We start from the raw sequence: 15,028 nt of genomic DNA on the forward strand, positions 1-15,028 counted from the left end.
AAGCGGTAGCTGCTGGTAGATGGAGAGCCCGATTTCAAGCTGCTCAGATAAGATAACTAAGAATGTCTTCTTTCTTTTTGGTAAGCCTTTCACAAGCGTTCTGCTCTTCTGGCGTGATTTATCTGTCATTGATTGGCTTATGACGTCCAACCAAGGAGAACTCGGTGCAGTCAGCAAGAGAAATTGTGTCCCTGTGTCTTGAGCTTTAATATTTAATTATATAAAATTTAATTTTAAGTGCAAGTTAACTGCATGGAGCTGCTTAATGTAATGTTTTTCATTTTCAGGACCAAAAACAAAAATCTTCTTCCAAATATCCCTTACTAAATCCCTTTGCATTCTAGCATGCTTACATTGCTTTCTTAAACCACATGAGCTTTTATTTTTTTATTTTTTTTATCCTCACCTGAGGACAATTTGCATTTTATCCTCAGATAGAGCGGGAGGGAGAGAAGGAGGAAGAGACAGAGAGAAACATTGACATGAGAGAGACATATCGAGTGGCTGCCACCCACACGACCCCAACCAGGACCAGGGACAAACTGCAACCGAGGTACATGGCCTTAGCGGGAACCAAACCCAGGACTTTCCCGTCCGCAGGCCAACGCGCTAACCACTGAGAAAAACCGGCCAGGGCAAACCATAGGAGCTTCTAAAGGTGCCAAGAGGCCCACCTGAATCTTGCCTTGGGTCCACGTTTGATGGCATAAGGCTCTCACGTGCAGAGTGCTCTCATCAGCCGATCGGAGCCTTGAGCCTTTAGCGGGCTGCTTAGCCAGACTGTTCACAGCTTGGGTCTGAGCAAGACTCTGAAGAAACCAGAGGGGAAAATAGGAGCCCGACCCATAAGACATGGAGGAGGGAACAGGCGTGGTCTGCCTTCCTGACTCCTTGGAGCTGAGCCCAAGTCGAAGGCGGCCCATTTGTGGAAGTCACAGCGTGACCCTAACCAAGGCTGTGCCCGTAACACATCGGTATTTGAGACACGTCAGAATGTGTGTCCCAGGGGCTGGCTCTAGTCCGTGATCCTTCAGGTCCCGCCTTTGCTTGCCAACCAGTGTGCTCGCGGGGGGTTGGAGACCCACAGGTGTCCAGTCCTCTGAAAAGGTTATTTTTATTCCCCAGACTTTTCCTTTTATTTAGATGAAAGGCTATGAAGTAGAATTATGTCTGTTGTTTAATACCGTTGTTACTTGGGGTGTGTTTATTCCAGAAGGTTATTTTCTTTTTTTATCTGCTTCAACACTGTAATACTCTGTACTTCACAAGCATCAGTTAAGTGGAAATATATAGTAAAAGTAATTTTCCTTGGGATATTAGCTAAATATTTAACAGCCAATCTATGCTATGAATTTTCCTAACTCAAGAAATTCCTGGTCCCCACCATTACCTTTGTATTACAGAATTAACTTTTAACTTGTTAAAGTCCCCTGGATTGCCAGTAGACGCGCACACAAGACCAGTGTTTGGCATTTGAGAGTCGTGCGTGTCGGTTCTGCTGCTGGGAGCCATTCTTGAATGTGACCACTGGGCGCTTCAGGAAGGGGAGCAGCCCCTTTGTCATGACGTCGGGCTCCCGCCTGGGGGACTCAGTGCAGACAGATTGCTCCCGATGAGTTGTTTGTCGAGAGCACTTAATCTTAGAAAGCTGAACTGAGGCTGGGGATGGAAACAAGCTCTTGGGGGAGAGCGTGGTACACAGGTGTGGCTGCGGCTGCTGGCTGCTCAGCGCAGCACCCGGGACACAGCAAATCTGCCGCTGCCATTGGAGTCTCTTCATTGTTTCTTCCAAAGCAGTAGGATGTTAGCGTCACAAGAAAGAGTTTGCATCTTGCTGTTTCTAATGTAATAGATTTTAGCAAAGAGTGTTCTAACTTAAACATTTTATTAAATAATTTAGATGTATGACCTGCCATAATCAGTCAGAACTGAAATTGGAATATTTAATGGTAAGGAAAAGGCACCTGATTGGCCAAAGCATTTTTGCTACTTTATGATCATGTTTGTGCACTAATGCCAGTTACTAACCAGTCACTCTAACCCTGTCTGTGCATCCCCACTAACAGTGCATGTGCAAAGGAGGCTGGCTTATGTGTCCTGCTTGCTGTCAGCGCTCCGATACCGTGTTCCCAGGTGTGACGGGCCGCAGGCTGCCTGGTGCTTCTCCAGTTTCCACTCTTCTCTCTGCCGGGCGGCAGGAGGTGGGGCAGGAGGTGCGGCAGGAGGTGCCGTAGGAAGCACGCGCACTGAGTTGGACACGCCCGAGTTCGACTGCAGCTCCTATGTAATGCCGGGCAGGCACGACCTGGGTGCTCTGTGACACGGGGACGTTTGTGAGAATTATTGTCGGAGGGATTGCATTTGATGAAATCAGAAAAGCATCTTAGTTCTTAATACACAGTGGGTCCAAATACTTGGCAGCTATTTGTCATCATTTTCTCTAGAAAAAAGGAGATAAATCAGTTATGTCATATGTAAACATTTTAAAACTTGTATGCCTGACCCAGCCTGCTGGGACCCAGTCACAAGAGGTCAGGAGCCCAGGTGCTCGCACCTGGATTCTGTGCACCAGGTAGCGGTGGGTGGAAAAGACAAGGCTCGCAGGAAGGCTTTTCTTCATCTCGGGAGCCTGAGGATCGCCATGCTCACTCGCCCACTGCCTGGCGGTGGACCAGCCACTCCTAGGGCTCATTAAAAACTGACACCGTGCTGGTTCTCAGTGATCTCTTTTTAAAATTAAACTATTTTTATATCATGAAAGTAATGCATTAAAATGTCAGCATAGATATTAAAGCAGATTGGGGACCAAAAATAATAAGAAATTACCCTTTTGCAATTGAAGAAGTCTAATATTCATATTCTATTATTTTTCCTTCTAATTTTTTTATTTTTCTAAAAGGCAAGAGAGTACATTATCAAAATTATTTGGCATATGCAGGTCTTGCATTTTTATTTTACTTTACATCAAATGTTCTTTCCCATTTTATATGTAGTTTTACAACCGTCTTTTTGATGGTTGCAAAGTATGTTGTTAAGCAGATGTATTATTGCTTATAGTTGGACATTTAAGTGGCCTCTGTTTGCAGTTTGCTTTTTCTAAGTAGACATCAGGGTCCTGTCACAGTGAGCAGCATCCCCTTTGACTAACATGGCAGAGGCTTGGTTCACAGCTGTCACAGACCGGAAGCCTCACAGCCCTAGAAATCTGAAGGGGGGTAGGAAGAAGTCACTCCCACAGGCTCCAGTTTAGGGGAGAGGAATGAGTGGTGGGGAGGGGTTGGCTGACCTGCAGTTGTTTAATTTCAAGAATGTGTTTGTATTCGATAACCTGTCGAAGTGGCTGTCAGAATAACCTTGGAGATTTAGAGGCTGGACTTAAACCTAAGCACATAATGAAGATTGTTGACGTGAGAGAGAAGTCTTCCAGGACCATACCCTAAACCGCAGAGGCCCAGCCCTGGCCCCAGAGGGACACCTCCTGGACTAACGTAGTCAGGAAAGGAGGGACCTGGTTGCCGGAACCCAGATCAGCAGGAGCCACCTCACATGCTGCCTGAGCTGAGGCTCTTCCCAGCTCTTTCTCTGTTCGTCTGGTTTGTTTTGTTGATATCATATCTGCCGTGTGAACTCGGCTCCCAGCAGCCTGTGCTCAGAGACCAGCCCTTCTAGGAACGCATACATAATGGAAAGTGGGGCCTTACGTCAGTTCACAGCCTGGGGTTTTAGAAGTATTTTAAATTTTTCTAAAATAACCTTTTTACTAGAATGAACCAGACTGTTTAAGACTCAACACGTTGTCTTCTCAGATACAGTCTTCTGTCTCAAGACCCTCACCAAAGGACATACAAACCCCTTTGGGGAGGAGGGAGCGTGTGAGGCCGATATAACAGAGTCCAGGGTCCAGGCGGCCTGGCTTCAGTGCTCTGGCCTTGGCACTGCAGGCAAGGTTCTCAGGGTGGCCTGTCCCTTCCTTATCTCGGCGGGCCCAGTGCTGCCCAGGGTCCTGAGAGAGACTGTGATGTGTGCACCTACACCATACCTGGGGCAGCACTGGCACGGTCAGCCTCTGACGGGGACTGGTCTCGCTCTGAAGATGGCTCCGCACACATGCTGTGGTTCTTGCTGCTCTTTGTGTGCAAACAGACGTGTGGCTTTCTTTTAAGAAATGATCCATGTAAGAGAGACGGGCTGGGGAAGAAACATACCCGCTAACCTCAGGTAAGCCAGGCGGAGAGGAAAGGAACTTCTGAGTATAAGTCGTGTGTGTTCATCATAGATAGAGCCAGAGACATTCAGAAAAGTGCAAATCCAGGATTTAGATGTGGTGTATGACAAAGCGAGTTTACCCTCTGAAGACTCCTGTGGGTGGTAGGTGCCGAGTTTGCACGCAGACAGGTGTCAGCGGCAGGGATCCAGTTGGTGTGCGCTCCCCTGCATCGCGCAGCCCGGGCGGCTCCTGCCGGGCTTGTCCTGTTCACTCTGGGACGGGCTGAATTTGTGATGGCTCTTGTGCCAGGCTCGTCTTTGAGACATGCTGCTGCTTTACCTGAGGCTGTGGAAAGAAAGGAATGGGAAGGCGGTTGGGGTAGATGACTCGTCATCTATTCATTTGTTCCTTCCTCCATCCATTCTTTCGTCCATCCAACTGGCCAGCCACAAAATTTACTGAGCGTCTGCTATTAACCAGTCACTGTTCTAGGCACTGTGGACAAGACAAACACAGTCCCTGCCCTGTGGATTCCTTTCTGCTGAGGACAAATTCAAGCCATCCTCTATTCTGTGCACTGGACCCCCCTACTGTACCATTGGGGGTGCAATTCAGCGTGGTGCCGTTGGTGTTATAGTTATCATTAGACCGTATTGTCTGAAATGGCGTTCAGCACCTGAACTCTTTGACACCCTGCCACCTTCACAAATCTAGAAATTTCTGAGTTGTGGTGCACAGAAAATATTGAGGGACAGGCCCGCCAACCCAGGACTCCGTGTGAGCAAAGGGGCACCCCTAGGGGTAAGTGGATCTTAGCAGCTCAGGGCTACGGGGACCTGTGGGGGCAGGAGCCAGCCTCAGAGCAGTGAGCCCCCAGAGGTGCACCTGCATGGCCAGCTCTGCCTGTGGGGCGGGCAGATAGAAGTGCTGCCCAAGCAGCTCCTGCGCACAGAGGGAGAGCCCAGCACGCCCGCCTCCCACGCCAGTTCTCCCGCTGCCTGCACGAGGTCTGGCCCAGCACAGTGACGCCACAGCAGATAGAACACTGCCCTTCTCTCTTGCCCCAGCCCCAAAAGCTCTAATGAGGCTCATTGTTTGCTAGCACCTACATCTACCAGAAAAGCAAATGCTCTGCTTGGCCAGGGCCCTGTTCTGCCCCGGGCTCCATTACAGCTGTCTGGCTGGCCCACTGCTGTGTCCTCAGGTGGGGCCGTGCCTGGTACGCGGCAGGTGCAGTGAGGATCTGCGTGAGTGAGTGAAGAAGGGCGTCGCCTCAGCAGGGAGGGCTGTGGTTGGTTAGGGTGTCCTGTGAGCATGGAGTGAGGGACAGTGGCTTGAGGACCATATATTTGCTGTTGCTAAAGTAGTTCCAGTCCGCATAAGACATTTAAAAGTGGGGGGGGGGGGATGTAAGTTTTAGAAACAGGTGAGAAAATACTTGCAGGAGATTTGTGACCTACCTTAGTGACTGTCAACCAGAGGTAATGGTGTCCCCCAAGGGACATTTGGCAGTATCTGGAGACATCTTTGGTTCTCACAGTGGGGGAGAGGGCTGTGTGCCACCAGCCTCTGGTGGGTAGAGGGCCGGGATGCTGTTGAACACCCTGCAGTGCACAGCTCAGCCCCACAACCCAGAGTGGTCCGGCATGAGCAGCGGGAGTCTCAGCCGCAGTGAGGGAGCCCCTCCCAGGGAAGTGCACCTGTTCTGCAGCCCAGCAGGGCTCACCTGTTGCACTGGAGGCTGATGAGATGCAGCCTCCTTTCCTGTCCCGGGCTCGGGCTCGCAGGAAGGGCAGGAAGGACCGCAGGGCAGGAGGTGGGGCTGTGCCACACAGCTGCCTCTGGGTCTCAAAGACCTGACTCCGCCTAATGGTGCCTCTGGTAAGGGAACATGTGCGCACGGGTGACGCTCCCCCTCTCCAGCCTGTCTTCCTCTCGGCACCTCGGGTGGCCTCCTGGGTGCGGTCATGCGTTGATGCCGTCTCGTGTGTTTTGTCCAGACACCAATTCTAGGGTATCAGAACCGCTTCGCAACGTCCTTCCTGAAATGCATTCGGACTCAGCAAGCAGAGACCTGCCCGGCCGCGTTCTGTTGGACATGGACAATGATACAGAAAGCACCGCCTTGTGAAGAAAGCCCCCGGCCCGTGACCTCCCCACCCCTTTGTGGAACAGGGCAGGCAGACCAAACAGCGAACAGCTTTCAGTGGAGGGGAGAGAAAGCTCGACCACGGAGGGCTTTGCCTTCTCGCAGCCCAGCAGCAGAGGAGGCTGACCCTTAAAGCTGAATGACCTGTGTCTGAAGAAGTTGGCTTTCTCTACCTAGGAAGGAAATCATGCCAAACAGAACTGCAGAGACTCAGAGAGGAGAGGGCGTCCCTGCCGAGCTCGTCACTGCTGTCAGTGCGGGGACACCAGCCACAGTTTGGAATGAAGAAGCAGCAGCGCGTTGCTGTCCGTCTGATGAAGCGCACACTGTGCAGCCGCCTCCCTCCACTCCCTGGGCCTTCCTGCTTGCTGCAGGGGCTTGCGCATGGAGTGCGGTCCGGGTCTCCCTGACCCTCGCAGCCCGGGCACTGGGGGCGACGCTGGGTCTGTCACCTCGGAAAACTGGATGTAACTTGTAACTTGTGCCTTGTTGGATTGGCAGAATGTAGAAAGAAATGTACTGTTCTTTTTTAAAAACAATGTAATGGCTACTTGATAAGGACCGAACATTATTCTAGTTCCATGTTTAATTTGAATTAAATATATTCTGTGGTTTATATGAAAACTCGATTGTTTTTGGAGGCAAAACTGGTGGTGTGTGTGTGTGTGTGTGTGTGTGTGTGTGTGCGCACTTAAACAGCAGAATTGTGGCCAGGCTGCCCGGGCAGCCTGTTGTAGACTCTTGAAAGACTAGAGAACAAAGTCACAGCAGTGACACCGGCCACCAGGTGCCTCAGGGACCTCCTGGCTGACTGTCCCTCACTGATGGTTTCCTGGGTGAGGCCCTTTTTGCTCTTACCAGTCCTGACACCCTTTCTTGTCCACCTGGAGACAGGTAGGCTCTGGCTGGCCCCTGCCCTGCAGCCTCATGCAGAAGTCAGGGCCAGCTCCCCACCGGAGCTCCATTTCCCGGGACTGCGATACTGGGAGGAGCTGATGGGGAAGTGGAGCAAAGAGGGGTCAGCAGACGGGATGGCTGTTCGAGGGAGAGCCCCTCCCCACGGCCCAGGCTGGCTGGTCTCAGGAGTAATGAGCATGCTGCCAGCATTGGCTGCCCTGAGCCATCCCATCCATAGAATTGCTTGCTGTGCGTGGCACGGTGTATCCCGGCACACACCGGGCCTCCTTCCACTGTGAATTAACTCAGCAAGGTTAGCCTAAAGAGGGCAGTCCCTTTTTCCTCCTGACTCAGGTGCACCGAGCCCCGAAGCACTCTACGTGAACTGCAGAGGTCTGCCTATGGCCCACCTGCCCCGCACCTTACACTCACGTTTGTGCAGGGCTCGCTCACCCTCCCCGTCCTCCGTCCACATGCCAGCTGTGCTGAGCTGCAGGGAGCCCGCTGTCCAGCCCAGTGCCTGGAGCAGCTTGGAGGCGTCTCCCCCATGCTGCCCGAGCTCCGCTCAGGAGGAAACTGGGACGTCGTGCCTGTTGCCTGGGGACCAGGACAGTCCATGGTGCACATCCTCCCAGAACGTAGCGTGTGTTTTGTTATCCCTGGTTCTGCAATACAAGCCGTACCCTCGTCATCTTAAGAATATTTAGCTTTCACTCTCCCGTTGTTTATTGCAATCTCCCCACCTCAACAGTTCCAATCTAAACAAAATGACTGTGTGTGCAGGTGGGTGTCAACACCAGATTGAGGCCGCTGTCCATCTCCATGGTGCAGAGCTCTTCCGGCGCCTCCGTCTCCCCCAGTCTCCCCACCAGTCCGTCTTCACATCCACACAGGTGTCACAGACCCTGCCGTGTCAGTTATCTGCTGCTGTATGACAAATGTCCACACACTTGGTGGCGCAAAACAACTCACACGTACGATCTTGCAGTTTCTGCAGGTCAGGAGTCCAGCACAGCTCGCTGGGTCCCCTGCACAGCCTCTCAAGGCTGCAGTCAAGGTGCCATCCGGGGCCGGGGCCCATCTGGAGGTCCGACGGGGGAGGCGCCAGGCCTCAGCCCCTCCGGGTCAGCAGAACTCCTGTCTGTGGCTGTGGGCCGGGCCGGAGCTCCTGGCTGCCACCCAGACGCCGCCTGGTTCCTGGGGTGGGTGTCCGCCGTGTGGCTGCTGCTCCATCAGGACCACCTCTTAAGTGAGTCTTCTGCGGGACAGCCTCAGGTGACTCGGTGAGGTCATTCGCCGCGGACTGACATCCCACCCCTTTGCCACAGGGTTCTAGTGGGTCAAAGCTGGGGAGGGGATTACACCAGGAAGTGGGGGTCACTGCAGTCTTCCTGGGGTCTGTCCATCACGCACATCGAAACATCACAAATGACACAGAGAATGTTGGGACCAAATATGTTTTGGGAAGTACAAAAAATTCACCACGGTTTGGTTTTCGCCCTCTCTACTTATATATGAATTCAGTTTTTATGCATATTAATAAATTACATTTGAATGACCCAAAAACATTTGCATGCCGTTTCATGGTGGGAATGGCCTTTCACGATCATAGAGGGCCTGGACTTGAAGCCCGGTCTCATAAGTCATGGCCGTGTGTCCTCCAGGTGGCCGAGGGCTCACCCTTCTGGACGCGGTGAGGCCTCCAGAGCCCACCTGCCGCTTACAAGCATGGCCTCGGTGCCCGGGCGCCCGCAGACCAGCACCCAGGAAACGGAGACGGTGTGGAGGGGAGGCAGGCGCCTCAGAGAGGAGGGGGGGGCTGCGTGGCCGGGGGCAGCTGCAGGTGGAGTGGGAGGCTGGCAGTGGTGAGGTGAGGGGGCGGGAGCATGAAGGCCTGACACCCTGCATTTGGAAATTGTCGAGGGCAGTACGTGCATGAGGGACGGTGTGACAGTCCGCTGTACTCATCGCCGGGGGCGGTGCAGCAGAGCTGGGAGAAGAGCAGGTGCGGCCGGGATCAGGTGGACGTGGGCGGCAGGTCCAGCGGGCCCTTCCCAGAGGGGAGGGCTGTCACGGGGCAGCTCGGAGACCATGGCGGGCAAGGAGTGCTTTGAAGTGGCACAGTTCCTAAGGCCAGAGGACACTGGTCTGCGTTCGGTCACCTCCACGCGCTTGGACCTCAAGGAACTAACTCGATGCAGAAATGGTGTTCCTGGGCCGCAGGCACCTGGGCAGCCGTGCAGGGAGGGGTGTGGCTGCTGGGCGTGAGGTAAGGAGCCAGGTGACGTGCGCGCGTGCATTAGAGGAAGGGAAAGGGAGAGAGAGATGGGAACATGGATGAGAGAGAACATCGACTGGCCGCCTCCTGCACGCCCCTCACTGGGGATGGGGCCCACAACCTGGGCATGTGCCCTGACCAGGAATCAAACTGGCAACTTCTTGATGCGTGGGTCGACACTCAACCACTGAGCCACACCAGCTGGGCGACATTTGTGTTTTAAGGTCATCCATTCATTCATTTGCCAGGTGCTGTGCTAGGCCTTAGTGTGAGTGACATTCTGCCCTTGAGGAACTTAAGCTGCAGTTGGGAAGACAAGTAATTAACAAAATGGGATACTGGCTTTGACGGCACATGTCACAGTAGGAGTGGAGTGATCGGGGGCCTTCCTGGAGGAAGTGATGTTTAAGCAGAGGCTAGGAGTTTACCAGGGGTGAAGGAAGGATAGTTTGGGCAGAGGGAAGAGCAGAGGCAAAAACCTCCTCATTGGGGATTTGAAACCATTCTCATGGAGCCCACTGTGTGTCGGCCACTGTGCTAGGCCCTGAGGGGGGAGACCTGCGTGAGGTGTGGCCTGAGCCCCAAAGGCAGAGTGGTCCGAGTTGCAGCGAGAGGGGCCTGGCTCTCGGCTCCGCCGGGGCGTCTGGGGAGGGCACCGGTGGAGTCTCAGCCGAGAGCGACTTGACCAGATTTGCTCTGTGCCTGCGGCTGGACAATGGGCGAGACTGGAGGCAGGGAGGCCGTCAGGAGGCTGGGGCAGTGGCCTGAGTGTGCCCGTGACAGCACCCTCTGAAATCACTTCTGACCCCAGCAACAGGGAGCTCTCGGTGTGGCAGTCCAGAGCGGCCACCGGGCTTGGCTGGGGCGCTGAGGCCCCTGGGCCTCCCACTGCCCACCTGCGGCCCTTGGGGGGCCCTCAGTCTCACTGTGAGCCCTGCCCTGCTACCAGCTCAGGCTCCCTCCAGGAGCTATCATGGGGCCCAGCCACACCCGTGAACAGCTCTCTCAGAGGCCCTTCCGGGGGGCTGGTGTGCCCCGTCCAGTCAGCTCTCCCAGAGACCCTTCTGGGGGCCGGTGTGCCCCGTCCAGTCAGCTCTCTCAGAGGCCCTTCCGGGGGGGCCGGTGTGCCCCGTCCAGTCAGCTCTCTCAGAGGCCCTTCCGGGGGGGCCGGTGTGCCCCGTCCAGTCAGCTCTCTCAGAGGCCCTTCCCGGGGGGCCGGTGTGCCCCGTCCAGCCAGCTCTCTCAGAGGCCCTTCCGGGGGGCCGGCGTGCCCCGTCCAGCCAGCTCTCCCAGAGGCCCTTCCGGGGGGCCGGCGTGCCCCGTCCAGCCAGCTCTCTCAGAGGCCCTTCCGGGGGGCTGGTGTGCCCCGTCCAGTCAGCTCTCTCAGAGGCCCTTCCGGGGGGCTGGCGTGCCCCGTCCAGTCAGCTCTCCCAGAGACCCTTCCGGGGGGCCGGCGTGCCCCGTCCAGCCAGCTCTCTCAGAGGCCCTTCCCGGGGGGCCGGTGTGCCCCGTCCAGTCAGCTCTCTCAGAGGCCCTTCCGGGGGGCCGGTGTGCCCCGTCCAGCCAGCTCTCTCAGAGGCCCTTCCGGGGGGCCGGTGTGCCCCGTCCAGTCAGCTCTCTCAGAGGCCCTTCTGGGGGGCCGGTGTGCCCCGTCCAGTCAGCTCTCTCAGAGGCCCTTCTGGGGGGCCGGTGTGCCCCGTCCAGCCAGCTCTCTCAGAGGCCCTTCCGGGGGGCCGGCGTGCCCCGTCCAGCCAGCTGTCGTTTGCATTAGTGGACCAAAGCTCGGCCTTTGATGGGGAGGCCAAGCTGACGATACACTTACCTTTGGACCAGCTGCATCCAAGTGTCAAGGGCACCAAGACACCACTGAGTGGCCAGGTTTTCTGTCCCCATTCCTTCGAAGTCTGGAAGGCGGGTTCCCTTGAAGGTCTCCTCCACTCTTCAGTTGTCAGATCAGTAAGTGGCTCCAGTCCACCCCTCCAGCCCCCTTTATTCCGGACGAGAATAAGAGCTCATGGCCCTGGGCTCCCCAGAGATGGTCTCAGGGCTAACTGTTGGCCTGCCCTTGCCTTCAGCTGTGCATTGGCAAACAGCCCTACAGGTCATGCCCGCAGGCCCCATTGTGGCCCAGAGCAGAGAAGTTAGGGTGATTGGCTCCACACGGAGCTGGTGACAGCTCTTCCGATCGGAAGCCCTCGGCTGGTAGAGATGGGTTGTGGAGTTGTCCATCTTTCTGGCTGGTTGTTTTAGGAATGCATTGTTGTGGGGAATTAAGCAGAGAAACAGGTTAAGCAGAACCTGGGAAACGCACACAATTCCCCGACTTTTTGATAACACAACATTCCAGGGCACCAACTCAGGTGCATTTCCCAGAGACCATGTCAAGGGGCAAATTTCACAATGAGAAAACCTTCAGCCACAGCCAGCAAGAGTAGAAGAGGAGAGAGGATGCACCTTGAATGTGAGCTGGGCGAGTTCAAGTGCACAGCACGGCCCGGGAGACAGGGCTGCCGCAGAGCTGGGAGGTCTCAGGTCTCCTGGCTTCCTTTTTATTTTTATTTTCTAAATCCTCACCCAAGGATATTTTTCCATTTATCTTCAGATACAGTGGGGGAGAGGGAGGGAAGGAGAGAGAAACATCGACGTGAGAGAGACGCATCAACTGGTTGCCTCCTGCATGACCTGACCAGGGCCGGGAGCAAACCACAACTGAGGTACATGCCCTTGACCGGAATCGAACCCGTGACTCTTTGGTCCTCAGGCCGCCACTCTACCCGCTGAGCCACACCGGCCAGGGCTCTCCTGGCTTCTTTACCCCTTTGAATTTGGCTGTTGCTGTTGCACGTGGGCAGGAAGCGTGAGTAACTCGCTTTTGGAGACAGGGGGCTTTTAGGTTTCTCTCCAGTTTCCAGCTTCTAAACTTTGTTCCTTTGTAGAAGAAAAGAGTTAGATGTCACGTTGAAACTGGCCCATAAACATCCTTGAAGCTCATGGTAAACAAACAAAGCTTTATTTATTTTTTTTTCCCTTCATTAAAAAAAGATGCATTGAAAACAGATTGAGTGCTTGGACCCTAGGTTCACCCCCACACTAAGCAAAGTAGCCCCAGAGGAAGATGCTGACGCTGATGCACAGGATGAGGTTGATGTCCAGAAGGGCTCTCACCGAGGGGTTTTCTTCCAGGGACGCGATGACGGGGTCCGCCCTGCCCAGGGGCTCCGCCTGGCCCTCGCCGTCCATCCCGCACAGCCACAGCATGGCTCTCAGCACTCTGGGCTGCTTCCGGGTCCCGTCCCCTGAAAGGAACCAAGGAAAGGTCATCAGGAGGGGCCGTGTCCCCAGAGCAGAGGAGCGGGGCCTGACCTGGTGTGTTTCATGCACCGTGATAAATATTTTCTGTGTCTTTGCTGGAAGGTGTGGATTAATAGTGTAATTCTGGAAGGCTGCTTTATTCCGGAAAACTGGTGTTTTTAGACCTCACCATTCTCAGGTCCTATGGAGTCAGGCAGGGGATATCTAGGAATCAGGGGGCCACTTTGGATATTCAACACATCAGAATATTTCTCACCTCCACCAGGAGATATTCTCTCATTTCTCTGAAACATGTGGCCCGGTGCTCCCCCCTCCCCTCAGTGGGTGTGGATTCATAGCCAGCTGCCTCAGGGCCACGGAGCAGCGGGGGCTGGTGAGGACCTCGGCTCCCTGCAGGGCATCCTGGCCTCCGGGCACCTCTCTACAGCTCCAGACAGTCCTGGGCAGACACACGGGCCCAGGGCTCCAGATCTTCCTATTTTTCAAGAGAAGATGGACATCTGGAGTTTTTTGTGAAATCCCAACCAGTGTTTGCTGACTTGCCCAGCTGAGGCGTCTGTTGAAGGTCCCTGGCACCCCGGGGATGCCGAAAGCCGAAGCTGCCCTTTCTGACTTGTGATGTGAGAACCCCCCCCTCGCACACGTGATGCTTCTCCAGGTGCTGCTGTAAGCGGGCAGAGGCCGCTCACCGTGCGGCTGGGACGGGGCTCCCGGACCGGGCACCAGCTGTGCGCTGCCGTTCGGGGCCGGGGATGGAGGCAGCGGAGGCGGCTGGTCCTGCTGGACCCTGGCGTCGTGACGCGTGAACCAGGTCAGGCGACTGAGCTAGGAGCAGAGATGGATGTGAGACTGGCGGTCGTCCCTTCCGCCCCGGCCGGCCCAACCCCACCTTCGGCCTTCACATCTTCGTCTGCCTGGTCCGCTCTCGCGCCCCCACGCGTGCTGGGAACCAGTGGGCACTCCCGCACCAGCCCGCCCCTTTCTTAACAACCCTAATTCTCGTGTTGGGTCTAACTCTCCCTCATGCTTGTCCCTGGAGCTTAACCCCAGCCCTGGGTATTGTGGGACCCAGCGGTCAGCCGCTCAGCACAACCCTTTCTCTGGCCACGGGGACCGATTGGTTTGCAGGTGAGCGTGTCTTGAGCTGACTGTCCATGGGAACAGGGAGCTTTGCTGGACGTGCTGGGACGAGTGTCTGTGCTCTTGCTTAGTGAGAACAGGAGGGTGAGTCCCGAGCAGTGGCCAGCCCGCGTGGGGCCTGGGGGCAGCCGCCGCAGCGGAGCTGCTTCTGACGGTTTGTCGGAGTGCTGAACTCAGGCTCCCCCACAGCCCCACGCGGGACCTCTCAGCTCAGCCAGGTGGGTGCCCTCCCTGCCACTCGCCGCGCGGTCTCCGTGGAGCCACAGTCAAGCCCAGACGCACCCTCTCCTTGGAGGGCGGCTCTGTGAGCCAGCTCACGGTGGACATGGTGCCCAGGGTGACGGCGGACAGAATCATGGAGAAGTAGAGGTAGTGGACGTCCTTCACCACAGAGGGGCGCTCATCCGGCTGGTGGCACTGCGGCTGCGTGTAGATGAAGTCCAGGATCAGCCGGACCAGGCCCAGGAGCAGGCCCACGGTCAGACCCGCGAAGGCACCCTGCGAATCAGAGAAGGCCGCTTAGCGCCACCCAGGGCGCGGGCGGCGGGCGGCGGGCTCCGCCCCGGGAACTCAGCAAGCCGCCTCTGTAGGGGCCGTGATTTGAAAAGGGTGGGAGCACTTATCTGTTTATCTTTTTTTTTTATTTTTTATCCTCACCCGAGGACATTTTTCCATTTTTTGTACAGATAGAGTGGGAGGGAGAGAGAGGAAGAGAGAGAGAGAGAGAAACATCGATGTGAAAGGGACACATCGAGTGGCTGCCACCCGCACAACCAACCAGGGCCGGGGACAAACTGCAACTGAGGTACATGCCCTTAGCGGGAACCGAACCCGAGTCTCTCCGGACCGCAGGCCAACGCTCCAACCGCTGAGCCAAACTGGCCAGGGCTCTATTTATCTTTCACACATAATTAATCACATATAACTTACTCATCCCTTGTTGATTCAGCTTTCCTGTTCATGAGAATGTGCATCGAAATAGAAGCCCTGTTGCTTCTATGCGAAGGCCGGGTAACACCCTCCCTGTGTCGGCCTCCACAGAACT

At 55.4% G+C, this 15,028-nt stretch overlaps 2 protein-coding genes across 4 annotated transcripts in view; one reads left to right on the forward strand and one right to left on the reverse strand.

The window, feature by feature from the left end:
* ARHGAP17 (Rho GTPase activating protein 17) overlaps positions 1 to 6,955 on the forward strand; it is an 89,452-nt gene extending 82,497 nt beyond the window's left edge. The window contains exon 20 of one of the 3 annotated variants that reach the window (XM_036278662.1): positions 6,208 to 6,955. In XM_036278662.1, coding sequence (XP_036134555.1) covers positions 6,208 to 6,338 — 131 coding nt within the window. In that variant the 3' untranslated portion in view covers positions 6,339 to 6,955. Of the gene's footprint in view, positions 1 to 1,900; positions 1,924 to 6,207 lie in introns of those variants that run through there. The other 2 variants (XM_036278665.1, XM_036278664.1) reach the window with 2 other exon arrangements.
* Positions 6,956 to 12,621: 5,666 nt separating this feature from the next.
* SLC5A11 (solute carrier family 5 member 11) overlaps positions 12,622 to 15,028 on the reverse strand; it is a 45,214-nt gene continuing 42,807 nt past the window's right edge. Inside the window, exons 13-15 of the mRNA XM_036279583.1 lie at positions 14,266 to 14,481; positions 13,571 to 13,668; positions 12,622 to 12,889 (exon numbers count right to left, since the gene is read on the reverse strand). Of these exons, the coding sequence (XP_036135476.1) occupies positions 12,622 to 12,889; positions 13,571 to 13,668; positions 14,266 to 14,481 (582 nt within the window). The remainder of the gene's footprint in view (positions 12,890 to 13,570; positions 13,669 to 14,265; positions 14,482 to 15,028) is intronic.

Source organism: Molossus molossus, unplaced genomic scaffold, assembly GCF_014108415.1.
Source record: "Molossus molossus isolate mMolMol1 unplaced genomic scaffold, mMolMol1.p scaffold_m16_p_3, whole genome shotgun sequence".
Taxonomy (NCBI): Eukaryota; Metazoa; Chordata; class Mammalia; order Chiroptera; family Molossidae; genus Molossus; species Molossus molossus.